Source organism: Balaenoptera acutorostrata, chromosome 1 (genome assembly GCF_949987535.1).
Source record: "Balaenoptera acutorostrata chromosome 1, mBalAcu1.1, whole genome shotgun sequence".
Taxonomy (NCBI): domain Eukaryota; kingdom Metazoa; phylum Chordata; class Mammalia; order Artiodactyla; family Balaenopteridae; genus Balaenoptera; species Balaenoptera acutorostrata.
Window position 1 is genome coordinate 114,401,353 of NC_080064.1, and position 25,114 is coordinate 114,426,466.

Sequence of the window (25,114 nt, forward strand, 5' to 3'; positions counted from 1 at the left end):
CCCTGACCAGAGATCGAACCCGCACCCCCTGTATTGGCAGCATGGAGTATTAACCACTGGACCTCCAGGGAAGTCCCCCTTTTCACTTTCTTGATGGTGTCCTTTGAAGCATAAACATTTTTTTATTTTGATGAAGCGTTATAGGTTAATACAAGATATTGAATGTAGTTCCCTGTGCTATACAGTAAATCCTTGTTGTTTATGCATTTTCTTTATTTTTAAACTTGGGAAGTATTGACAAGTTCACAAGATTCTTCCCACCCAGGAATGTCGTATGATTTTCCATTTTTTGGAGTCTTCTGTTATGCCCTTCAGTAAGTCTTACAGTGTTTTTCTTCTGGATTTTGGTTCCTTTCTTTTTGAATATATTCATAGGTATTTAAAATTTTTGACTGCTATTTTGAAAGACGTTTGAATTGTCATTTTAAACAATTTATTGTTGATATAAAAGAAATTATTGATTTTTATATTATCCAGCTACCTTGCTAAACTCTGAATAGTTCTAATAATTTTGTAGCCAAATCTCTTGGGTTGATAAAATAGTATAATGGACAAGAGCACATGCCACCTATGTTTATTTCCCAAAATCGCCACTGAATTAGCTGTGACCTACTTCACTTCTGAGCCTCAGCTTCCTTACCTTTATTTTATTTATTTATTTTTAAAATTTTATTTATTTTTGGCTGCGTTGGGTCTTTGTTGCTGCCTGCGGTCTTTGTCTAGTTGTGGTTAGCAGGGGCTACTCTTCATTGTGCTGCGCGGGCTTCTCATTGCGGTGGTTCTCTTGTTGCGGAGCATGGGCTCTAGGCATGCAGGCTTCAGTAGTTGTGGCGCACGGGCTTAGTTGCTCCGCTGCATGTGGTATCTTCCCGGACCAGGGATCAAATCCGTGTCCCCTGCATTGGCAGGCGGATTCTTAACCACTGTGCCACGAGGGAAGTCCCTTCCTTACCTTTAAAAGGGAGATAATGAGGGAATTCCTTGGCGGTCCAGTGGTTAGGACTCCTCACTTCCTCTGCTGAGGACCCTGGTCAATCCCTGGTTGAGGAACTAAGATCCTGCAAGCCACGTGGTGCAGCCAAAAAAGAAAATAAATAAAAGGGAGATCTAATAATAATAGTGCTTATCTCACAGAGTTGTTGTGAGGGCTATGTGAGTTAATAATAAAAGTTCTTAGAATACTAAAGGTATGTGTTTCTAATTATTTTCTAGATATAAGATACAATTTACAAAGAATGTATCAATAAAATTAATCTTTACTTAATTTCTAATGTTTGTACCACTTATTTTGGGAGATTCTCTTTTTTATTATTACTAAAGTAAATAGTGAAAACTAGTGGTGATTGAACGTTCTTGTTTCTGACATTAATTTCACTTCCTTTTCACTGCAGATTGTCTTTATTTTTGTTAAAAGGCATACTGTTGATTACTTTAACAAATACTGTTTAGGTCCCCTAATTATTTTCTCTAGTCCTGTTGTCCTCCCCATCACCCGTACCAGAGCCAGCAGTAGCATGAATTTGTTGTTTGTTCTCCCTGTCCGTGTTTCTATATTGTTACAACATTGTACAGATACATAAACAATATGCAGTATAGTATTGTTTGTGTATGTTTTTTTAATTGAGGTGAAATTCACATAACATACAATTAACCATTTTATTTTTATTTTTTTTAATTTAAGGGTGATTTATTTTACTTAAGGGTGGCAGTGGGAATAGTCATAGATTTCTAATACAAACCAAATATAAAAATCAACCATAAGAATAATGAAAATCTAAATATGAGAAGCTAATCTTTTAGGAGAAAAATAAGGAGACTATCTTTTTTTTGTTGTTTTTGCCAATGGTAATGGATATGTAAGGATATTGACAACAACATTGGAATAGCAGAGGAATTGAAAATGCTATACATTGATCAATGGGAAACTAGCTAAATTAATGATATTGCATATACACAATAAAATACCATGAAGAAAGCAAACACATATATAGTCTTTGGTTGAACCATATACCATTCTAAGTGTTCTACATTACATATACTATCTCACATAATTTCCCAACAATACTACTACTATCCCATTTTACATATGAGACAAGAAGTTAAGTAACATGCCCAAGATGACACATATATATATATATTTTTTCTATGTCTTAATATTGACATTCAGTCCAGTAATCCTCCACTGTAACAGCTCCTTTACTTTGCAGTGAAAATTGATTTGTATATTTTTTGCCTCTGAGTCCTTGTGGGATTTTTTTTTATTAATTCAAACAGAAAGTCACAAAAATTATAATCATCCTCATCAGTTCACTCAGTCCCATGTAATTAATTTTTTTTCATCTTGATCTTTTGTTAGCACTTTTATGAGTTCATCAGTTTTCCATTAGAGTTCTGAAAATATTTATTCATTCAGTTTAGCAGTATAGTCAGTTACCAGAAACCTGTACTTGTCAGAGTCTTTTCCATGAATTCCTTGAAGATGAAACCCTTTTATAGGAACATTTTTGCAAAAGCATCAGAGTACACCCAGAACTGTATGTAAATGACAAAAGACTTAAAAATGACCATGGTTAAAGATTTGATGAAAGTTCATAATAATGCAATTGACAAGGAAATTTAGTTATTTCTGAGATATACATTTTAAAGTACAATTAACCATTTTAAAGTGTACAACTGAGTGGCATTTAGTGCATTCACAATGTTGCACAACCACCACCTCTGTCTAGTTTGAAAACTTTTTTCATCACCCCAGAAGAATACCCCATACTCAATAAGCAATCACTTCTCATTCTTCCCTGTCTCCTATCCTCTGGTAACCATCAGTTGGCTTTCTATCTCTATGTATTTACCTATTTTGGATATTTCATGTAATTATACAATATAGGTGTTTTGTGTCTGTCTTCTATCACTTAGCATGTTTTCAAGGTTCATCCTAATTGTAGCATGTATCAGTACTTCATTCCTCTTTGTGCCTGAATAATATTCTATCAGATGTATATACCCCAATTTACTTATTCATCTGTTGATGAGCATTTGGGGTTTCCACCTCTTGGCTATTGTGAATGGTGCTGCTGTGAACGTTCATTAACAAATATTTAAGTATCTGTTTTTAACTCTTTAGATTTTATATCTAGGAGTAGAGTTGCTGGGTCATATCGTAATTCTAGATTTACCTTTTGTGGAGTCACCAAAACAAAGGGCTACAACATTTTACATTCCCACCAGAAATGTATAAGCATTCCTATTCCTCCACATCCTCTCCAACACTTATTATTTTCTGTTTTTGTTGGTTTGTTTTTATATATATCACCATCCCAATGAGTGCAAAATGATATGTCATTGCGGTTTTCATTTGCATTTCCTTAAGGACAAATGATCTTTTCATATACTTGCTGGCCTTTTGTATATCTTCTTTGAAGAAATGCACTTTCACTTTTGAATATAATGTTTCCTTCTGATAAATATTATTTGTAAATGTTTAGGAAATTTTCTTCTATTTCAATTTTATTAAGCACTTTCATCAAGAATGAGTGTTAAGGACTTCCCTGGTGGCACAGTGGATAAAGAATCTGCCTGCCAATGCAGGGGACACGGGTTCGATCCCTGGTCCGGGAAGATCCCACATGCCACAACTACTGAAGCCCGCATGCCTAGAGCCCGTGCTCCGCAACAAGAGAAGCCACCGCAGTGAGCCCGTGCACCACAATGAACAGTAGCCCCTGCTCGCCACAACTAGAGAAAGCCCGCGTGCAGCAACGCAGCCAAAAAAAAAAAAAGAAAAGAATGAGTGTTAAGATTTAGCAAATCTGTTTTTGGTAGGTTAGTTTTTTCTTTAATGCATATTGTAAACAGCTCTGATGCTACATTTCCTAAGATTGAACTCCCTCCATTTTGGAATAAACCCTTCTTGACCTGCTGAATTTGATTTGCTTATGTAGGGGAGGAAGAGTAGCTTTTTCCTCCTACCCTTTTTGGTTCTTGGCTGAGTCTTTGTAATAAAACACAGATTAACAAGAGAAGAGAATACAAATTTATTTAACACAGTATAAGTTTTATGTAACACTGGAGGCTTCATAAGGAGACGAAGATCCAAAGAAATGGTTAAACCTGAGAGTTGTTTTTTTTTTAATTTAGTTATTTTTGGCTGCGTTGGGTCTTCGTTGCTGTGAGTGGGCTTTCTCTAGTTGTGGCGAGCGGGGGCTACTCTTTGTTGTGGTGCGCGGGCTTCTCATTGCCGTGGCTTCTCTTGCTGCAGAGCATGGGCTCTAAGCGTGCGGGCTTCAGTAGTTGTGGCTTGTGGGTTCTAGAGGGCAGGCTCAGTAGTTGTGGCGCATGGGCTTAGTTGCTCCGCGGCATGTGGGATCTTCCTAGACCAGGGATTGAATCCGTGTGCCCTGCATTGGCAGGCGGATTCTTAACCACTGTGCCACCAGGAAGTCCATCCTGAGAGTTTTTATACTAGGTTTAATTTAGAGTGGAAAGTCATGGAAAAAATATGAAAGGACAGAAAGGGATGTGAGCTAACAGTGGTAATTTGGGGGAAACTGAGAAAAGCGTGTTTGTTCAGATTCTTCTTAGTGTCCTTCCATTTTGGAAATAAGGATGCTCCTTTCCTCTGGGTATAGGGAGGGCACCTCTCACATGAGGGTCTGATGACCTGCTTCAGGGGAAGTTCAGAAAGCCCTTCCTACACCTGTTGTTTCTCAAAGTCCTTCAGCTGAAAATATTCAGTGTGCCAAGTTGCCAAATTTTGTGGTAGTGTGTCCCGAACCCGTAACAGCTATTCTGTTTTTGAGTTTTGCATCTGTGTTCATAGGTGACGTCTTGGTACTTTAAAAAATCAAGTTGTAGATTTATTCCAGCTTTGAAAAACTAGTTGGCAGCCCTTTCATTTTTTTTCCCCTATGCTCTAAAATACTTTGAATAACTTAGATTTTTTTTTTTTGAAGGTGGAACTGAACTTGCTTATAAAATCATCTGGATCTGGAAGCTTTTTAATGATAGATATTTGAAAATCTTTCAGATTTCTTATGTGGTTATTCATCTGTTCAGACTTCTTACTTTTCTTGAGTGAATTTTAGTCATTTAAAAATCATCCAGGGGCTTCCCTGGTGGCGCAGTGGTTGAGAATCTGCCTGCCAATGCAGGGGACGCGGGTTCGAGCCCTGGTCTGGGAAGATCCCACATGCCGCGGAGCAACTAGTCCCGTGAGCCACAACTACTGAGCCTGCGCGTCTGGAGCCTGTGCTCCGCAACAAGAGAGGCCGCGACAGTGAAAGGCCTGCGCACCGCCATGAAGAGTGACCCCCGCTTGCCACAACTAGAGAAAGCCCTCGCACAGAAATGAAGACCCAACACAGCCAAAAATAAAAAAAAAATAATAATAATAATAAAAAAATCCATTTTACTTAGAGTTTAAAATGTTTTGCATGAAATTTGACTAAAGGTCTCTTATTCTTTTAATCTCATTTGTATGGCTGTTTCTTTCTCTTCTCTCTTTTTTCTTTTCTCTTATTTTCCTTAGCCTTGCCAGGGTCTTGTCTATTTGTTCACCTTTTTGAAGAACCCATGATTTAGTTTTAATCATCAGTATGTTCATCAATTCATCAATAGTATATTAAAGTTTTGTTTTTATTAATTATCTTCTCCTTTTGGTATTATTTTGTTTCTAGTTTCTTAAGTCAAATGCTTAGTTCATTTATTTTATTTATTTTATTTATTTACTTATTTGGCTGCATTGGGTCTTCGATGCTGCGTGCTGGCTTTCTCTAGTTGCGGTGAGCAGGGGCTATTCTTAGTTGCAGTGTGCGGACTTCTCATTGCGGTGGCTTCTCTTGTTGCAGAGCACGGGATCTAGGCACGCGGGCTTCCGTAGTTATGGCACATGGGCTCAGTAGTTGTGGCTCGCGGGCTCTAGAGCGCAGGCTCAGTAGTTGTGGCACACGGGCTTAGTTGCTCCGCAGCATGTGGGATCTTCCTGGACCACGGCTCGAACCCGTGTCTCCTGCATTGGCAGGCAGATTCTTAACCACTGCGCCACCAGGGAAGTCCGAGTTCATTTATTTTAAAGTTCTCTCTGAATTTCCCCAACAAAATTTCTCTAAGGGTACAACCAAGTCTGATTTTCTAAACTCCATTCAATAGCACTTCCTTATATTGCTAATTGAAAAAAGTCTCTCTAAAGTAAGAGAGGTTAGGCTGAGGTCATTTTTTCTTCCTGTTTAGTGCATGGCCAAAAAAAAATTGACATATGAATCCCAATGACTGTGCATTTCCTGGTGCTCATTTAGGTAGTATTAGGCCATCTACCAACTCCAAGGCAGTGACAGCTTGGAGTTCAAATAAAGCCCATACAGACTTCCCTGGTGGCACAGTGGTTAAGAATCTGCCTGTCAATGCAGGGGACACGGGTTTGAGCCCTGGTCCGGGAAGATTCCTACATGCCGCAGAGCAACTAAGCCCGTGTGCCACAACTACTGAGCCTGCGCGTCTGGAGCCCGCGCGCTTAGAGCCTGTGCTCCACAACAAGAGAAGCCACCGCAATGAGAAGCCCACGCACCGAAACAAAGAGTAGCCCCCACTCGCTGCAACTAGAGAAAGCCCACGTGTAGCAATGAAGATCCAACGCAGCCAAAAATAAATAAATTAATTAATTAAAAAATAAATAAATAAATAAATAAATTTTAAAAACAAAAACAAAAAAAACTTATAAGAAAAAGCAAATGTGAAAAAAATGTTAACATTCGGGGAATCTGAGTAAAGGGGATACAGAAATTCTTTGTACTATTCTTGTAGCTTTCTCTAAATCTGTAATTATGTCAAAAGAAAAAAATACCAAAAGTAAAAAAAAGGAGGAAAAAGAAGGCTATCACAACAGTAAAACAATAGGAACAACAACATGGCACCCTTAGAAGCAAAAAGGAGAGGCAACCCACTAAAGTTCTGTAAGAACTGAATTGCCAGAAAAACACCAAGCCTGAACTGTTGGGTCCTGTGTTTGACTCAGATCAACATGGCAAGGCATCTCAACCTCTCCAGAGATTCTTAATCCCAAGTACAAAGGATAATGGCAGAAAAGAAATATTTTAGGAGCTCTGTTCCATGGGGGGAGATTTTTATCAGTGACTATCTCAGGGATGATCTAAAGATCAGCGGTGAAAGGAAAACTTCCCAATAAGCAAAAATGATGTAATCAAATGTTTTGACTAAGGAACTCTCTCCACATCTAAGGATGTGAGTCAGCAAACTGGTGCTGGGAATTCACTCATGTCCTCAAACACACTGTCACCCACCCGTGGGTACCCCTACAGTATCAATGGAATGCTTGCCCTACAACGCTGGTGTGCTGAGCTGAGGGATGTAAAATAACTCTGAGGATTTGACCAATATATGGTGCTGATATGCTGGAGGATACATTGTATTTTCTCCCTTTTAATTAAGAAATTTTTTGTAATTGTGCTTTCCTCTAGTAATGTACATCAGATGCCTGGGTGCTTATTTTCTAAAAGGTGTAAGATGGAGCTAGTCTGCAAAGAGAAGCAGGAGACTGGAGCAGGTGCGCTGAGAGAAGCAGAAACAGGAACCAAATGAAAAGCAAAAGGAATAAAACTTGCTTCCCGAGGGCTGTACTGTATTGTCTTTCCATTATCTCACCTGAATCCACTCAGATCTACTGAAACTCTAAAAATGCATTCTTGGCTCTACTCGTTCATGCCAATATGCCCACCCGCTGCTGTGAAGATAGGAAAGAGAAGGCAGGGTTAGGTAGGCAAAACGGTGAGGATTTTTGAAGGACTCTGGTATAATAAACATCAACCTGTCCTTAGATACAGGTGTCAGCACTAGAAGTAACTCAAGGGGGTTTCTGTTCCTTGCAATAAAAGAGGAACTGTAGAAAACCCAAGAGGAAGAGAATAACTGATGGAGCAGGATCTGGAAAGAGAAGGATTTAAGAACAGATATAGAGATTGCTCTTGGACAGGAAGAGGAATACTTCTTCCTGGGAATTAAAAAAATTCCCATAAGCTCAAAGAAAAACTGATCTGATTATTCTGTAGCCATCAGAACCTATTTTAAATCTGTTGAATCAACGAACAACTCACCTTAGTGAACACCGTCCAGTGTCAGCCCCTCATTTCTCAAAGTCAGACAATCTTCAACCAATCAACAGCAGTCTCATAAGAGTAATCATCTTCTATGGATGATATCTATCTAGTTATACCTCTGAAAATCCACCAGTTCCTGAACTCCAGCTTCCCCAAATCCTGTAGCTAGAAGATATACAGTCTGCTCTGCCCATAGAGATAACGTCTGACTAACATGTCTCTCTCTTACTGTAGTAAGCAATAAATTTAGTGAACATTTCTGGTTCCTTCTGCCATAAAAAATACTATTTACTGATCTACCTTGCATTCCCTTCTGCTTGAACCAGGGTGCTTCTCATAACAAATAACAGAAAACCTAACTCAACATGTCTTGAACAATAATAAATGTATTCTCTCTCATAGCTACAAGTCCATAGATGGTGTACGCTCAGCTTCTCTGCTCTGCCTGCCTCCATGGGAAGGCTTTGTCCTTAGACTGGCTTCCTTCATGCTGACAAGATGATGGCCAACACCAACTGGGGCACATGTTTCTATGTTTAGGTCCAGCAAGAGAAAGAAATCCTCTCTGCCACTCCTAGAATAAAAATCCTTCCCCCAGTTCAGTCTGATTGGACCAACCTGTGGACTAATAAACCAGGATAATGTCACGTGTTGATTGGCTTAATCCTTGACTCTTGAACCAATTACTGTCAAGGGGATGGTTACATTGTGATGGGCTTAAACTAATCAGGATCCACTCCTAGAGCTGGAGATGGAGTTAGCTTTCTCCAAGTCATCTGGGCTCTTGAGGAATGGATACCGGAGCAGAATTAGGGGAGGAATGGATACTGGAACAGAATTAGGTTCTTTAGAAAGGAAGAGGGGGACATGGATGCTATGAAAGCAACCAACATGGTCACAAAGCTACTGGACCTTTCCTTCTATGAGCTTACCCATAACAACTTTCCACTGAAACCTTCTAAGTCTAGATCTTCAAGACCAGGTCTCTTTCCAGACCATGTAGTCAACTGCATATTGGATCACTATACCCAAATGTTCACAAATTTTTCAACCTCCTTTTCCTCCTGTATTTTCTAATGCCAGTGCTATACATCTGCTATACATCGATCCAGCCACCCATTCATGTACCCTCCATGTACTTAATTCCCCAAGCTTATACACTGGTGGTCATTCTTATTTCCTCCCTGTTCTTAGTCACTTTACATCCCCAGTCACTTGATTCTATTTCCTAAACATAATCCATATTTCTTCCCTCCTCTACTTCCTAACTATCCCAGCCCCTGTTTACAAAAGCCTCCTAATTGATATTTCTTCTCCTACCATTCTCAACCTCCTTGAATGGTCTTTCACATTGTCAATAGATAGATAATTTAAAAAAATAAATCTGATTCTGTCACTGTTTAGATTAAAAGCTTTTAGTGGCTTCTTATTCTACAGGATAAAATCCAAGCTTCTCTGCCCGGCCTAAGGTCCTCCATAACCTCATTATTGCCTCCTCCACCCATCTTTCCTGGTCTTTTCCTTGGTACACACCCTATTGTGCCAACCATGCTGAAACACTTGCATTTCCCCAGATTCTGCATGCAGTTGCATACCCCCATGTCTTTGATCATACTGTTCCCATCACCTGAAATGCCCTTTCCCTGGACAAGCATCTACTGATATTTCAAGGCTTAGTACAAAACTCATCTCTGTGACTATCCCAGGTAAAGCTAAACACCTCTTCCTTTGTAGTACCTTGGAACGCTCTATTAAATCTTTAGTATAGCACCTTTCATGCTGTATTTACAAGTATTGTTTATGTTGCCTTTACTAAGAGTGAGCTGTTTGAGGGCAGGAGCTATGTCTTAATCATCTTTGTGTATCCCAGGGCTGCATGGTGCCTGTCACTTACCAGATGCCCAGGAAATGCATTTTGGATGAATGTATGAAAGATCTAGCTGATCAGGGACATGTGAAAAGATTTTCATGCATTGCCGAAGCCTCATTCTGAGGCTGGAAACTGTAAGTTGTAGTCAGATACCAATGTTAGTATAGAGTAGAGCAGGGTATCCCACCAAGAAATTGACTAGCAGTGTCCATTACTGAAGACTTAAACCCTGTTTGGTTTCAGAACAGTGGCCCCGGAAAGAGCCTCTGCTCATCGACGTGCGTGGGGACGCATCTGTCCCATTCCTTTCTCAGGAAGGTGAATACCTGACATCTGAAATGGAAACCTACCTTTCATGTAGGGGGCCTTAGAAGACAGAAGGGCTAGGATGCTCAGAGCCACAGCCTGGGATGCCCAGTGTGGGGCACTCTAGAGTGAACCTGGCCCAGAGCAAATGGAGTCAGCAATGAGGCTGTCCTGTTTCAGAGGGGCACACTGCTAGGATTGGAGGCTGGGGCAGGCAGGACTTGGCCGCACTGTAGATGGACCTGGAATGTTGAACAGATGGAGGAGGAACAGATGCTTCAGTGAGGCAAATGGGAAGGGACAACCATGGCCTGGCAGCCATCAGGGCTCTTTCCTCCATGCTTGCTGTTGCATATAGCAGTAATCCATTCCTTTTAATTGTTGAGTACCATTCCATTGTATGAATATACCACAATTTATTCCTCCATTCACTTGTTAATAGAAAATTATGTTATCCATTTGAGTTGTTTCCCATTTTTTTTTTTTTTTATGTGGGATCTTCCCGGACCAGGGCTCAAACCCGTGTCCCCTGCATTAGCAGGCAGATTCTTAACCACTGCGCCACCAGGGAAGCCCCAGTTGTTTCCCATTTTAAGCTACTTCAAATAAAGCTGCTGTGAACACTGGTGTACAAGTCTTTATGTGAATGTGTACTTTCATTTCTCTTGTGTAAATGCCTAGGAGTAGAAAGACTAGGACATATGGAGTATATGTTTAACTTTTTAAGAAAATGTCAAATTGTTTTACAAAGTGATCATATAATTTTATATTCCCATCAGCAATGTATGAAAGTTTTGGTACCCTACTTCCTCACCAACTCTTGGTATGGTCAGTTTTTTTTTTTTAGACATTCTAATAGGAATGTAGTATTATCTCACTGTGGTTGTACTTTGCATTTCCCTAGAGGCTAATGATGTTGAGCATCTTCTCATGTGTTTATTTGCTATCCGTATGTCTTCTTTGATGAACTATCTGTTCAAATCCTTTACCCCTTTTAAAAAATAAGGTTGTTTTCTTATTATTGAATTGTGAGAATTCCTTAGATATTCTAGATGCAATTTTTTTGATGTTGTTCTTTGTTTGTTTGTTTTGGCTACACCAAGCAGCATGTGGGATCTTCCCCGACGAGGATCGAACCCATGCCTCCTGCAATGGAAGCATGGAGTGTTAACCACCGGACCGCCAGGGAAGTCCAGGTACAAGTTCTTTATAAGATCTGTGATCTGCAAATATTTTCTTAGTCTGTGGCATATCTTTTCATTCTCTTAACAGTGTTTTTCAAAGAGCAGAAATTCTAGGTTTGTGGTTGCTGAGGGGGAGTGGGGACGGGAGGGACGGATTGGGAGTTTGGGATTAGCAGATACAAACTATTATATATAGAATGGATAAACAACAAGGTCCTACTGTGTGGCACAGGGAACTATATTCAATATCCTGTAATAAACCATAATGGAAAAGAGTATGAAAAAGAATACATACATATGTGTATATATGCGTATATACCGTGTGTGTGTGTGTGTGTGTGTAGATATATATGGTTGGCCAGAAAGTTCAGGGTTTTCCATTAAGATGTTATATATATCTGAATCACTTTGCTGTACACCAGAAACTAACACAACATTGTAAACCAACTATACTTCAATAAAAAATAAGCTAAAAAAAAAGTTCTTAATTTCAGTGAAGCCCAATTATCAATTTTTTGCTGTTCCAGATTGTGCTTTTGATGTTGTATCTAAGAAATTTTTGCCTAACCCAAGGTCATAAAAAATTTCTCCTTTGTTTTCCTTTAGAAGTTTCGGAGTTTTAGGTTTTACATTTAGATCTATGATCCATTTTGAGTTAATTTTTGTGCATGGTGCGAGGTAGGGACTGAAGTTCTCTCATGCACGCTGTTTTTTTTTTAATGTGGGTGTTCAGTTGTTACAGAATCATTTGTTGAAAAGACTATGTGTTCTTTAGTAAATTGCCTTTGCACCTTTGTGGAAAATCAGTTGACTGTAAATATGTGGGCCTATTTCAAGACTCTCAATTCCACTGATTTATATGTCTGTCCTTTTGCTAATACCACACTGTCTTGACTACTGTAGCTTTAAAGGCTTGCAATTGGATACATGAGTACTCCAACTTTATAATCTTTTTACTAAACTGTTCTGGCTATTTTACAAAATCGTTTGGCTATTTGCACTTCCACATGAATTTTAGAATCAGCTTGTCAATTTCTTTTAAAAAGGCTGCTAGAATTTTGACTAGGATTGCATTGAATCTACAGACCCATTATGAGGGGAACTGACATCTTATTATTGAGTCTTCAAACTCATGAACACAGGATACCTCTCCATTTATTAAGATCTTCTAAATTTCTCTCAGCAGTGATTTGTAGTTTCCAGTGTACGAGTATTGGTACATCTCTTGTCAGATTTATCTCTAAGATTTTTTTATTTTTGATGCTCTGGCAGCTTCATCTTAATGTGGAAAATAAAAGAGATGGATCACTCTCACTGCCTTTGCAATTCTTCTGTAAATATAAAGCTCTTCCAAAATATAAAGTTGAGAGAGACAGAGATTGATTCAGAAGTTGCCCTTTAGCACTGAAGCTGCCCATGCCCCTTAACCAAGACTGGAGGATTTTCTCCAGTAGCTCTTGACAGACACATGAAGTAGTAGAGGTGGTGGCTGATTGGGTTGATGTGAGGTTAGAGATCTGGATTAGGCGCAGGTCCCCTCCTCCTGCCACTTGTAGTCCTCCAAGCAGCTCGTCTCAGTCTCCACTGTCATAAATACAAATGCCAAGATCCCTTCTCTTTATGCTCTGTGGAGGGATAACTCAGTCTCTTCTGCCACCTCCCCCAGTTCCTCTTTGCCTAGGTTTTGGAGTGCAGGACAGGGATGTGGGGCTGAAAAGACATGTGGATGAGGGAGGGGAGGGTATTCAGGTGACTGAGGGGAAGGCCCAGATGTTGGAAGTCCCTTTTATGAAAGGGAGACACTGTAATCTACCACTACAGGTCCTTGGATTCTGAGATAGAAAATAGGGGGCTTCCCTGGTGGCGCAGTGGTTGAGAATCTGCCTGCTAATGCAGGGGACACGGGTTCGAGCCCTGGACTGGGAAGATCCCACATGCCACAGAGCAACTGGGCCCATGAGTCACAACTGCTGAGCCTGTGCGTCTGGAGCCTGTGCTCCGCAACAAGAGAGGCTGCGATAGTGAGAGGCCCGCGCACCGCGATGAAGAGTGGCCCCCGCTTGCCGCAACTAGAGAAAGCCCTCGCACAGAAACGAAGACCCAACACAGCCAAAAATAAATTAATTAATCAATTTAAAAAAAAAAGAAAAAAAAAGAAAATGGGGCTGGAAGAGTATGGCTCTAGAGGGTAATATGAACGTGAGAGATGGCAAAAGCATTTCTGTTGGGTCCAGTTCCTCCTCTTCCTCCAGCAGTTGTGGGGGAAGAGGCCATGGAAAGCAGAGTTGTCGCTATCCTTCTGTCCATATCCTGCTGCTCTTTCCTTTGGCGCTTCCCAAGGGCAGGGTCTGGCACTTCTGGCACTCTGGAAGGGGAAGAGGTTAGAGGTGGAAAGAAATGCCCAAAGGGTTCTGTGATTTACTGGAAAGAGCTAGATTCTAGGAGTCAGAAGACTTTTATCTCAAATCCTCACTCTGCCACTACTTCCCCTGTGGCCTTGGACAAGTCACTTTCACGCCCTATAAAATGAGAAACTGAACTAGATGATCTGAGAAGCCCACCCATCTCAAAAAGCTTATTATATTTTATGAGGATAGGAACCATATTATGTTTTCATCTCCCCAGCATCTAGCACAGTGCCTGGCACATAGTAAGTGTTCAAGAAATGCTGTGATTAGTGAATGAATGGATGAATCAAGGAACAAACTAACAAAATACTAAAATGAAGGGGCCCAAAGTGAAGTTCTTAAAGTTGGTCAGTTGGCGGCACCACCTCTCTACATAACCACAAAGGAGTGTTGATAGTCTCAGTCCAAGGGAAAGGATTTAGATTAGAAAAGAATAAAGGTTAAAAAAAAAATGATCAGAGGACCGGATATTTCAAATGGAAAGCAGAACCCTGAAATTCTGACCCAGCTTCTGTTTTCCAAGCCAAGAGACAATAGGTCCAGTGCATTAAAAGACATCGTGGCTGCCAAATGGACAAGGTGATGCAGGATGGGTGGAAGAGTAAACATGGCCCTGAGAGAGGGAGTGATTGGCACAAGTCACAAAGGAGCAGTCCCTGAGGCCAGGAGGTAGCCCCTGGGGCTCACCTGAACTTGGGCTGGGTACTCCCCTGCGGCCACCCCCTTCACACCCATCCCTTGCTGAAGGACCCAAACATCCTGGCACCCAGTCTGAATCTCTTTCACCCCTGGGTCTCTCCTATGGGGTTCATCAAACCCATTGTTGATTATCCTGAAAGGGCCCCTCTCCTCCCCTAGCACTCAAGGGAACTGAACGTCAAACATCTCAGTTAGCTAGCAGAGGACAGGAAGGTGCTGAATATTTTGAAAAAGCCTCATTCTTTTATCTACACCCTGCCCCTCACCCCACGTCTTCTATTTTCCCCCATCACTGCAAATCCTGCAAAGGATAGGGATACGGGCACAAAAGGGGAGGACCCAATGATGCACTTTTTCCATTTAGGACTGAGATCGTGGGGAGACAGGATGAGGTGTGGTAAGGGTATATCTCAGAATCCACAGCTCTGAAAGGGGGTTTGGGGGTTGGAGGAGAGAGTAGGGGTACCACTGACCTCTGTCTCCACAGATTAGAGTAGGAAAGGGTGAAATGGCAGTGGGAGTGGTAGAGGTTACAGGACTTCTTAGCAAGAAGAGAACTGAGGGCATGCCCCAGGCCTGCTCAGGTCCTCGTAGGCTGTGTTCCCAGTAGGGAGGGAACAGGAAGCTGTGACTTCCTCTCCCCTTTTCCTCCCTGCCCTTAGCCTCAAAGTCACTTGATGCTGCAATGAATTCCAACCTGTGTTTTAGTTGGCACTGTTCCCTGGGCATGGTGATAATAGCTGCTCGGTACCTTGCTCCCTTGTGCCACAAACACCCCCAACTTTTCCTTTGAAATAATAATCACTCATGCAAATAGCAATGTATAAAGTGCTTTTTCATGTGTTATCTCATTTTACCACACCAATCCCGTAAAGCAGAGACTTTTACCCGAAAAATTTAAGCTAGGAAACTGAGGCTCGGGAGTAAAGTCACACAGCGAGTGAGGAGCAGATCTGGGACTCCAGAACTTCTGCTCTTTCTCTCTCAAATACCTATTCTGATTCCCTGCCTCCATGCTCCCTCCCAGGCCCCTTCCCCCTGGCTCCAAGGGAGCACTTTCTGCAGAGAAGGGGGCCCTGAACACTGTTAGGATTAGAGGGGGCTCCAGTTTGGTTCCTGTCATCCCTGAGATGGGGTATCTGTGGGCCTCTCCCTGGAGTGGAGGCTTGGGGCTGCCCTGCATTGTGGGATCATTCTCCCTCCCCCCACCCTCTTCTGCGTAGAGCTCTACACAAACACAAACACATTTATCCCAACGTTCAGGTTCTCTCTCACTCTGCCCCACCCACCACCAAGACCAACAGAGAAGTGGCAGGTCGTCCCTCCACCGCCCGCCCCCTGAGGTGTGGGCGTGGGCTGGGCCTCCAGGCAGCCAGAGGCCCTGAGAGAAGCAGAGAAGCGCTCAGATCTACACGGTCCTGCTGAGAGCCTTAGGTGGCCCCTGCCAGTCTGGCAGGCACCCCTGGCCCCTCTGCCCAGCACCACCGACGTCTGATGCCCTGCGATGCCCACGCCCAACACCTCTGTGCCCCCGCCTGCTTTCTGGGTCAACACCTCTGGAGGCAGTGTGCTGAGTGCTGATGAAGCTATGATGCCTGTTGGATTACTAGCCCTGAAGGTCGCCCTGGCCTATGGGCTCGTGGGGGCCATCGGCTTGCTGGGAAATTTGGCCGTGCTCTGGGTTCTGGGTAACTGCGCTCGGCGAGCCCCCTGCCCACCTTCTGACACTTTTGTCTTTAAACTAGCTTTGGCAGACCTGGGGCTGGCACTCACTCTCCCCTTCTAGGCAGCCGAGTTGGCACTGGACTTCCACTGGCCCTTTGGAGGTGCCCTCTGCAAGATGGTCCTGACAGCCACCGTCCTCAACATCTACGCCAGCATCTTCCTCATCACAGCACTGAGTGTTGCCCAATACTGGGTGGTGGCCATGGCTGCAGGACCCGGCACCCGCCTCTCGCTCTTCTGGGCCCGTGTGGCCACGCTGGCCGTGTGGGTGGCAGCTGCCCTGGTGACAGTGCCCACGGCTGTCTTTGGGGCCAAGGGCGAGGTGACTGGCATGCGTCTGTGCCTGCTGCGCTTCCCCAGCAGGTATTGGCTAGGGGCCTACCAGCTGCAGAGGGTGGTCCGGGCCTTTATGTTGCCACTGGGCATCATCACCACCAGCTACCTGCTGTTGCTGGTCTTCCTGCGGTGGCGGCAACGGCAGGACAGCAGGGTCGTGGCCCGCTCCATCCGCATCCTTCTGGCCTCCTTCTTCCTCTGCTGGTTCCCCAATCACGTGGTCCCTCTTTGGGGTGTCCTGGTGAAGTCTGACCTGGTGCCCTGGGACAGCACTTTCTACACCATCCATACCTATGTCTTCCTCATCACCACCTGCCTGGCACACAGCAACAGCTGCCTCAACCCCATGCCGTACTGCTTCCTAAGGCGGGAGCCCCGGCGGGCCCTGGCAGACACCTTCAGGGATCTGTGAGCAAGGCTGTGGCCCCAGGGCCGGGGCTGGGTAGAACAGGTGGCCCTAAAGGAGGTGGGCAGGCGGTGGATGGAGAGCACCCCTTGGGAGGGTGGCCCTTCTACCAGGCTTACCAACCTGGACAAAGGGACACCTGGGTGAAGGGGGCAAGGTAAACCCCCTCCTCTTTGTGGGGATCCACGCAGCCTAGGGAGAGAGAGGTTGGCCTCTCTGCCACGATGCAACACCCTCAGGGAACGTCTGATCTTTGATCCCCAACTCTGGCTATGGGGGAACAGGGAGGCTGGGACCCAGGTCAGGGCTGGGTATGACCAAGTGGAAGTCTCCACGTGGAGATGGGAATGATGAGGATCTGAGAATAAACCTCTGCAGCATCCACAAAGTGTCTGCACCTTTCATCTCAGTTCCACCTCCAGGTCAAGGTGGCCCAAAGGATTCTTTGCCCCATTTCTGCCTTCTGTGAGAATTCCCAGGAAAATTTCCCTAAGGGTTCTAGACTAATTGGGTCATAGGTCAGTGTCTATCTCCCTCTATCCCCTCCACCCTCCCTCCCTCACCTCAAATGGGGTGTACCCTTGCCCTTCTCTGGTGCTGGGGCCAAATATGCCCTTCTCCTCTGGCCACCTCTACCTTCTTACCATCTCATTAGTGTCTACAGAAACTTGGTGCCCACAGACACCTCAGCTGCAAAAGCTGTAGTTCTCCCTGCTGTGTGTGGGGTCTTGCTGGATCCCTAGCTCCAGCCAAGCTCGGAGTGCAAACCCCTGTTGCTGGCTGCGAGTACCCGTGTGTCTCTCCTTAAATCAGGATTTGGAGGGAGAAGTGAAGATAAGGACAAGCTGAGGATGTGGGTGGGGCATAGGGAGGCAAGAGATGCGGAAGGGGGTTGGGAGAAGAGGAGGCTGAATGTGCAGCTAGAGGAGTGGGAACCACAGAACAGGTGCTAATCTTCCTCCTCCCCCAAGGTCTTAGAGCATCAACTCAGGTGTCAGAACACCTGGATTCACATCCTAGGTCTGACACTAACCAGCTGAGGGACCTCGGTAAGTTACTTTACTTCTCTGTACCTGTTTTCTCAATTTAAAATGGGCTGTTAAGGATTTAACAGTGCCTGAAATAGAGTTTTAGCTGTTATTCTTACACCCCATGTAAAATGGAGACAGAGAGAAGAAAAAAGGAAGAAATAAGGGGGCAACTGGGAGACAGGGACAAGGAGCCATAAAGGTCTTGTCTGGAATTTTTACATGCTCTGGAGTGAAATGAAAGTTTTACATAAGGAACTGAGTGAGGGGTTGGCCCCTCAGGCCCCTCTTGAAGGTGTGCACTCCAGGGCAGGGGGTTCCCCTTTGGTTTCTGTATCCATAGATACCCAGCAATGATAAATGCTAGCCATCAGAAGGGACTTTCGGTGGGGGCAGCCCCTGGGAAGGAGGGAGGTGGCAGAGGGAAAATGGGGTGCAGCTCCCACTGCCATTGCCCCACCCCAAGGTCTGACATGTCTTGAACCCAGCTGGGCACGGCGCCTCCTGAGTGAGTGGAGCCCCTCTGGAGGGGGCACCGCCTGCACCAGCTCCATCCAGTTGCTGAACAGAAGAGGCTCTAAAGAGCCGCCTAATTCACACCATATTAAGCAAATGCTAAAGAGATTTAATTAGCCTCTTGATGTTTAATTTTCTTTCTTTGATAATGTTTAAACGGTTCCAAAATCCACATCTATTCCCAGCCAATTCAGGGTGGAAAATCCTCCACCACTCAAGTGCCCCTCTTCCCACCCCCTGCAGCTCCTCTGATGGCCCTGCTGGAGCTCCGGATATTGGCTCCTCTGGGGGCATCGCTGCTTTATGGGCTTTATGGGACCCGGAGGTAAATACTGACAAAGTTTAAACAGGTCCAAGTCAGAGGTGAATGAATGCATGCAGACCCACCCTTTGGGATGGGAGAGGGAGGGGAGGGTGCAATGGAAAGGAGGCATTGCTGTGGCAAGAAGCTGGGCCCTGGCTCCCTGGAGCTCAAGCCAGAGCGCTGTGAAACTGCCAACAGGGTAGACAGAGAGTAAGACTGAGTTTCCAAAAATGGGAATAGAGAGGGGACAACGGACAAAATGGGAAAGACGTGAGAGAGGGACTAATCTCAGAGGAACTACCATGTCAGAGAAATGTGTGTCTTGTTTTGGGATCAAGGATGAAGAGGGAGTTTCAGTCCAGGGGCGGCAGGAGGGACAGAGCAGCTCTCCTGTGAGCTGTGGGCTTCTCGGAACCCACGCTCTGGGCTCTGCGTCCCCAGGTATCCGTTACACTCCTGACCAGCATCCTTCACTGGATCTGTAAGAACGCTGGAGGAGCCTGCATTCCCTTTCCTGGTGGTCTTCGGATGCTAACATCCCACTGCTCTGCCTTTACAACTTTGGGTCCCAGCTGCTTCCCGCTGACGTGGCACACAGCTGAGCCATGGGCCGTCGTGTTGGAAACTTTGGAGCTCTGGTGTTTTTCGGCAGAGCAGCCTAGGAGGGGAAGTGGAGAACTGCAGCTAGGAGGGCTGGCCCTTTCCTGGCTCCTCTGCTGGGCTGGCAACCCTCTGCACCCAGGTTTCGCTGTCTATGAAATGAGAACAATTCCTACCTCACAGATTCCGTTATGGATGAGAAAGCACCTTGTCAAGGCCAGATGCTGACGGATGAGAATTACAGGAGTGGAAGGTGCTGGCTGTGCCCCCAGGCCTGCCCCCCACCCCAGGTGATTTCAATTCCTCTTTCTAGCTGAGGTCATGGGCCCCATCCTTCCCATCTTACTCCATGGGCTCCAACAGAGGTCTGTGCACTATGCCAGCATTTATACAACTCTAGACTCTCTCACCCCTCCCCCTACAGCCCCAGAGCAGGGTATTAACCAGAAACAGGAAGCAAAAAATTAACGAAAAACAAGAACTGAAACCTACTTAATCTCTCACTGCCTCTCAAAATGGCAAAGAGCAAATGAGCAGCTCCTAGGAGGGGAACCGTCTTAAAAAGGTTAAACCAGGGCTCTGGCACTGCGAAGAACAAGGGCAGAGTGAGGGCTGAACCTGAAAATGAATGACTCTGGGGAGAGGCTAACAGGAACTGTGCTGAAAGGGAGGGAAGGGGGCAAGAGGCTGATGCAATTCCTGAGCATGGCATGCAAATGAGATGAAAACAAGTTTTTTAATGTTGGAACCTCCAACAGCCACTGGAACCTAAGTGCCCCTTCATTATTATCCTTGTATTTGTGAGCGTCAAAGATGACAACAAAAAAAGGTTGGCAGCGGTTTCTTTTGTTAGCGCCCCCTGTCTTCAGGGAGGCAGTCACCCTTCCTGGGAGAGGAAGAGGCTCCTTTTGGAGGAACACATGTCATTGCCTGGCTCTCCCCCTCACCAGCACCCTCAGAACTGGCAGACATTAACAGACAGTACTTCCTGGGGTTCCAGGACTTTAATTTTCCCCGTTTTATCTTTTTTTTTTTTTTTTTTCTTTTTTTAAACAATCAAATTTGCAGAAAACTGGCTGGGGCTGGCAGGCACTGGGGTGTGGGGGAGGGGAGGTCCATTGAAAAATCCCCCAAATTCACGCAGAGGTTTCAGGTCATGGTTGCTGAGGTGGGGGATGAGGTCAGGGTTTGTAGATTTCCCAACTCACCCAAGAACTGTTTTTCCAAATGGCTGGGGAAGAGATCAAAATGGGTCCCCCAGTACTATAGATGAGTGGAGAAGTCATTGTTCCCCCCATCCCTCAAGTTCTTCCGAGATGTAGAGATAGAGGGCTGCGATTTCTAATTGCCTACAATCTTCTCTTAAAAATATAAAACACGTGCAGTTGGCTTTGGTACAAAAAAGAAAACAACAACAACAAAAAAACATTCTGGTCCCTGTGAGTTTTTCCCCTCACCCCCCAACAAACCATTACGGCCACCTCAACCTGTATTCCATCAACTCTAGGAAGCCAGGTTATCTCCCTGGGGTTTCCATAGAAGACAGAGAGAAGGGGGAACAGCAGTAAGAGGTTGAGGGGAAGGGGAGAGGGACATGGCCCTGACCACAGCCCTTCCTGAAGGGGCAGTAGGGTCTTATGGCTGCAGCCTCTCCTCAAAGATGGGTGTTGCTCAGGAGGGGTGTCAGGGCTAGAACCCAGCAGCTGCACAGTTAAGCCTGAATAAACCCCAGTAGTGTTAAAGGACAAGGCCCCCTGATCCCTATGGCTTGGTTCCCATGTCCCTGGTCCTCTAAATCTCCCCTCTCCCTCCATAACTAATAAACAATAAATAAATAAATTTTCCTAAAGTAGAGGGAAGAAGGCATGAAAAATTGGCATCTGCAGTGTAGCTTCTGGATGCCACCAGGGGGCACTGTGGCCTAATACCCCCAGCTTCCTAAATGGCCCCCCGTGTCCAAGGATCCCAAGAGCTGGCAAGGACAATCAGCAGTTCTTTCAAAAGTTCCCTCGTCATTGGCAGATTGGAGTCCCCAGGTTTGCCTCCCTCAGTAATGTTCTTCAGGGGGACACGGGGTGGGGGGAGGGGCCCCCTTAGCTCTCTGAAGCTACAGGCTCCCCGTCGCGGCTCTCAGTCTCTTCCGGGATGTCCTGCATTCGGGTGAAGTCTGAAGGAGGACGGGGCAAAGTTAGTGAGTGAACAGATGCTTCCGTGATCAACTGAACCCCTACACTGACGCCTCCCCGTCTGTGGGCTGAGGAGCTCAGAGAGCTGTGAGGGAGGGCAGAGGTCTGTAATCCTTGGGTGAGGGGAAAACTTCTGTCAACAAAGTAAGGTATCCACACCTAGGTACTTGGTAAGTATATGGAGACACAATTTGATTAATAAAATACAAAATATGTTAAGATTAGTATTACATGAAGTCACAGTAGCTTTGGGTTATTTTGTATTTCCTGAACCAACTATAAGAACTTGGAGGGCTTTGAAATTTTTTTACTTTGAAAATCTACTTCTGCTTGAAAAGGCTGGGAATCATGGACTTACTGGAGCAGAGGCCCCTACATTCTTTGCTTCCTAGAGTTCCACTTCCCATCTACCAGGAGGCAAAACAGGAAGTGCTCTGTGCCCCTCCCAAGAGTTACTGTAGACCTCAGTGGTTGGTTAGGGACCATCCTAAATGTTCCCGTGCTTTAGGATGCAGGCTTCATTTGGAAACCACAGCCCAAGGGTCTGTACCCAGGTTACATCCCATTTCCATTCCATGTCTCCACCAGGATCTCACCTCGTGGACTATGGGGCGGAGACAGACGGCTGCTACCTTCCTCCTCACTGCCGGTGTCGGGGTCACTGCTATCTTGCAGCCGCTCATCGGGGCTGCCCAGCTCCTGCCTCTCTCGATCCTCAAAGGGTCGATGGACAGAGCGAATAGTCACAGGCAAATCCAGGCGGTCATGGCCTCGGCTGGGCTGTGGACAGCAGGCCAGAAAAGCAGGAGGCCAGGGAATGAGCAGTGTGAAGACTCAACTCTCAGCACCTCTACCACTGACTGATTTCTTTCTGCACCCATTGCAACTGTTCAGTCCTCCCATCAGTATCCTATATCCTTCAAGTCTGATGCCTGATGTCATTTGGCCTCAAATCTCCAATTCCTTTCTGGTTCTCTCATGGACCCTGATGTCCACCCTGATGTCAGTTCACTACTTCAAGCTTCCTTACCTGTGGGGGGGTGAAACTCAAGTACAGGGCATCGCCTGCAGGGAGGCTACGCCGCCTCGGATCCAGAGGCCGCCGGGCCCAGGGGGCCTCAGCTGGGAGTGGTTCCGTGTGGCCCAAGGCGGCCAGCTGCCTGCGAGCCTCTTCGGCCTCCCGCTCCAGCAGGGCGCGGGCCTGCTCGCTCTCTCGGAGCCGGGCTTCCAGGCTGCCAGCCTCCGTCGCCCGCTCTTCGCCGAGGCGTCGGCAGCGCCGTAGCTCCTCTTGCAGCAGCGTGTGTTGCCGCTGCAGCAATGCCAGTTCCGTAGCCTGCTTTTCAGGAGCCACAGGGGCAGCGCCGGCTCTGCCAGCCTCCCCATCCCGGGAGTTGGCTCGGGTCAGCTTCTCCCGCCGCTCGGGGCCCTCAGGGAACCGGGCTTCCATCAAAGTGTCCTGCTGGGCCACAGCCGCCTGCGGGTGGAATGGAGACGGAGGGGTGTATCAGGACCCCGTTTCTTCTACCCCTCACCCTCACTCCCCAGGGCCCAGGTCATGATTCCTGGAGAGCTCGAATCGGGAAGGCTTAGAAAGGCCTGTTAGGATGATTCTGTCCCACCTAAATGGGCAGCTCGGGTCTGGCTCCTCCCCTTCCCATGCTAGCCCTTGCCCCACTGACCTGTAGGCCATGTAGAAGTCCATAGAGATTGACCAATCGCTGCAACGCTTCCTGAGGACAGAGGAGAGGGTGGGAACAGAGTCCAAGCTTCAGGATGGGAGAACTGCCCAGAAGTTGAATAAGTGTGGGCGTGGGACAATAAGACTGTAAGTACTTTGAGGTGTACACTCCCCCTCCCAACTCCAAACTGGGCTCTAATTTCTCAGATGAGAGTACCCCTCCTTCAGTCTCCTATATCATCACATTCCCACCTCACCTCCTGGGGAGATCTCAGCTGATTTCCATTTCGATCCTGCAGAAACGGGCAAGGATGGGGAATCAGCAGACACACAAGTCCCTGGTGCCTGTCCCTGATAGCTCTGAGTCAAGGATCTATAGGGCAGCTGTCCCTTTCCCTCCCTCTAGCCAAGTCCTGACACCTCCTGAAACCCACCTTCTGGCTGGAGTCTGAGTCAGCTCTGCAGAGCTCAATGGAGCCATTGAAGGTTCTGGCCTCACCATCTGTTGAGAAGGGGAAAAGGATGGGCCGAACCACTTCCCCAGCACCCCGATACCACTCAGTCCCTGGTACCACCCCATTCTCTTTAACCCCTCCCACGTGCTACCTTGGTCCCCTGCCCTGGCACTCACTGGCAGTGACTCCAGGACTCGTGTTACCACCGCTGTCCGGTTCCACAGACAGGGCTGGTTCCCGGGGTGTCAAGAGCAGCTCCACTCCAGGCCCCACCAGCAGGTCTTTCAGGCCCTCCACTGCGGGGAAAGAAGAGGTGAGGACAGCAGCGACAGAGAATCCTGCGGGGGATGGGAGGCGATGCCATTCGCTCAGTACATGGAACATGCAGGCATCTAGGGGAATGCCCCCTGCACATGTAGTGGGGTCTCACTGCCACCACCACATACAAGGCAAAGGTCATTAAAGGTGCCCAAGGGGCAGCACAAGTATGTGCAGGATGAGAGGTGTCAAACAGCAGCAAGGACCATCTTCCCCCACAAGCAACAGGCACTCAGGGGAGTTATGGCCTATGGGGCTGATGTCCCCCTTGTCTGTGTGTCTAGCCACGGGTCCATATCTCGGGATGGTGAGTGGATGAGTCTGGACTCTTCCCTAGGAGCTCCCTCACCCTCACGGATGGCATCCTGCAGCAGCCGCTCGCCACGAGGGGACTCGAGGGACTCAGAGCGGAAAAGCCCCCTGGGCAGGGTGGGCAGGGGCATCCCGCTGCCGCCGTCCTCTTCCACCTGGAAGTGGGTCATCTCGGCAAACAGCCCAACCTTCTCCTGCAGCAGCTCCACCAGTGCCCGGTCTTTCTGCTGCAGCTCCACTGTGGATGAGAAACAGGTGAGCACCCAGAAGAGCCAGTAGTGGAGGGGCAGCCCCAGGGCTCAGGGGCCAGGCCTGGGCAGAATGGCAGGATTCAATTTTGATTTTTTGGCATTTATGAAGAAGAAAATAACTTTTTTTTTTTGGGAAAAGTAACACGTACTTTTGTTTTAAAAACAAAAGTAAAACAATGTGTGGCAGGGACTGCAGGCTGTCCACCAGTTTTCATTCTCTCCACTTTCCTTTAATTAGAGAAGGTGTGCAAGTTTCATCTGGGCACACAGCTGCCCAGTTACACTTGATTTTCCAGCCTGGCTTGCAGCTAGGCATTGGCATGTGACTAAATTCTGGCCAACAGATGTGACAGTCTTCCAGATCTGCCCTTAAAAAAAATCGGTATAAACTCTCCTTGTTCTTTACCCTTCCTTGCTAGCTGGGATG

General features: G+C 46.1%; 2 protein-coding genes across 9 annotated transcripts in view; one reads left to right on the top strand and one right to left on the bottom strand.

Moving 5' to 3' along the window:
• Window positions 1-15,856: 15,856 nt before the first annotated feature.
• RXFP4 (relaxin family peptide/INSL5 receptor 4) lies at window positions 15,857-17,186 on the top strand. The gene is given in 1 exon segment (XM_007198544.2): window positions 15,857-17,186. A coding segment is annotated over 1 exon segment (1,110 nt). The 5' UTR covers window positions 15,857-16,076.
• Window positions 17,187-20,204: 3,018 nt separating this feature from the next.
• ARHGEF2 (Rho/Rac guanine nucleotide exchange factor 2) overlaps window positions 20,205-25,114 on the bottom strand; it is a 29,715-nt gene continuing 24,805 nt past the window's right edge. For all 8 annotated transcript variants that reach the window (XM_007171883.3, XM_057544786.1, XM_057544792.1 and 5 more), the window contains 8 exons: window positions 24,474-24,674; window positions 23,983-24,102; window positions 23,786-23,853; window positions 23,609-23,644; window positions 23,353-23,403; window positions 22,704-23,147; window positions 22,270-22,453; window positions 20,205-21,654 (listed from right to left, as the gene is read on the bottom strand). In XM_007171883.3, coding sequence (XP_007171945.1) covers window positions 21,581-21,654; window positions 22,270-22,453; window positions 22,704-23,147; window positions 23,353-23,403; window positions 23,609-23,644; window positions 23,786-23,853; window positions 23,983-24,102; window positions 24,474-24,674 — 1,178 coding nt within the window. In that variant the 3' untranslated portion in view covers window positions 20,205-21,580. The remainder of the gene's footprint in view (window positions 21,655-22,269; window positions 22,454-22,703; window positions 23,148-23,352; window positions 23,404-23,608; window positions 23,645-23,785; window positions 23,854-23,982; window positions 24,103-24,473; window positions 24,675-25,114) is intronic.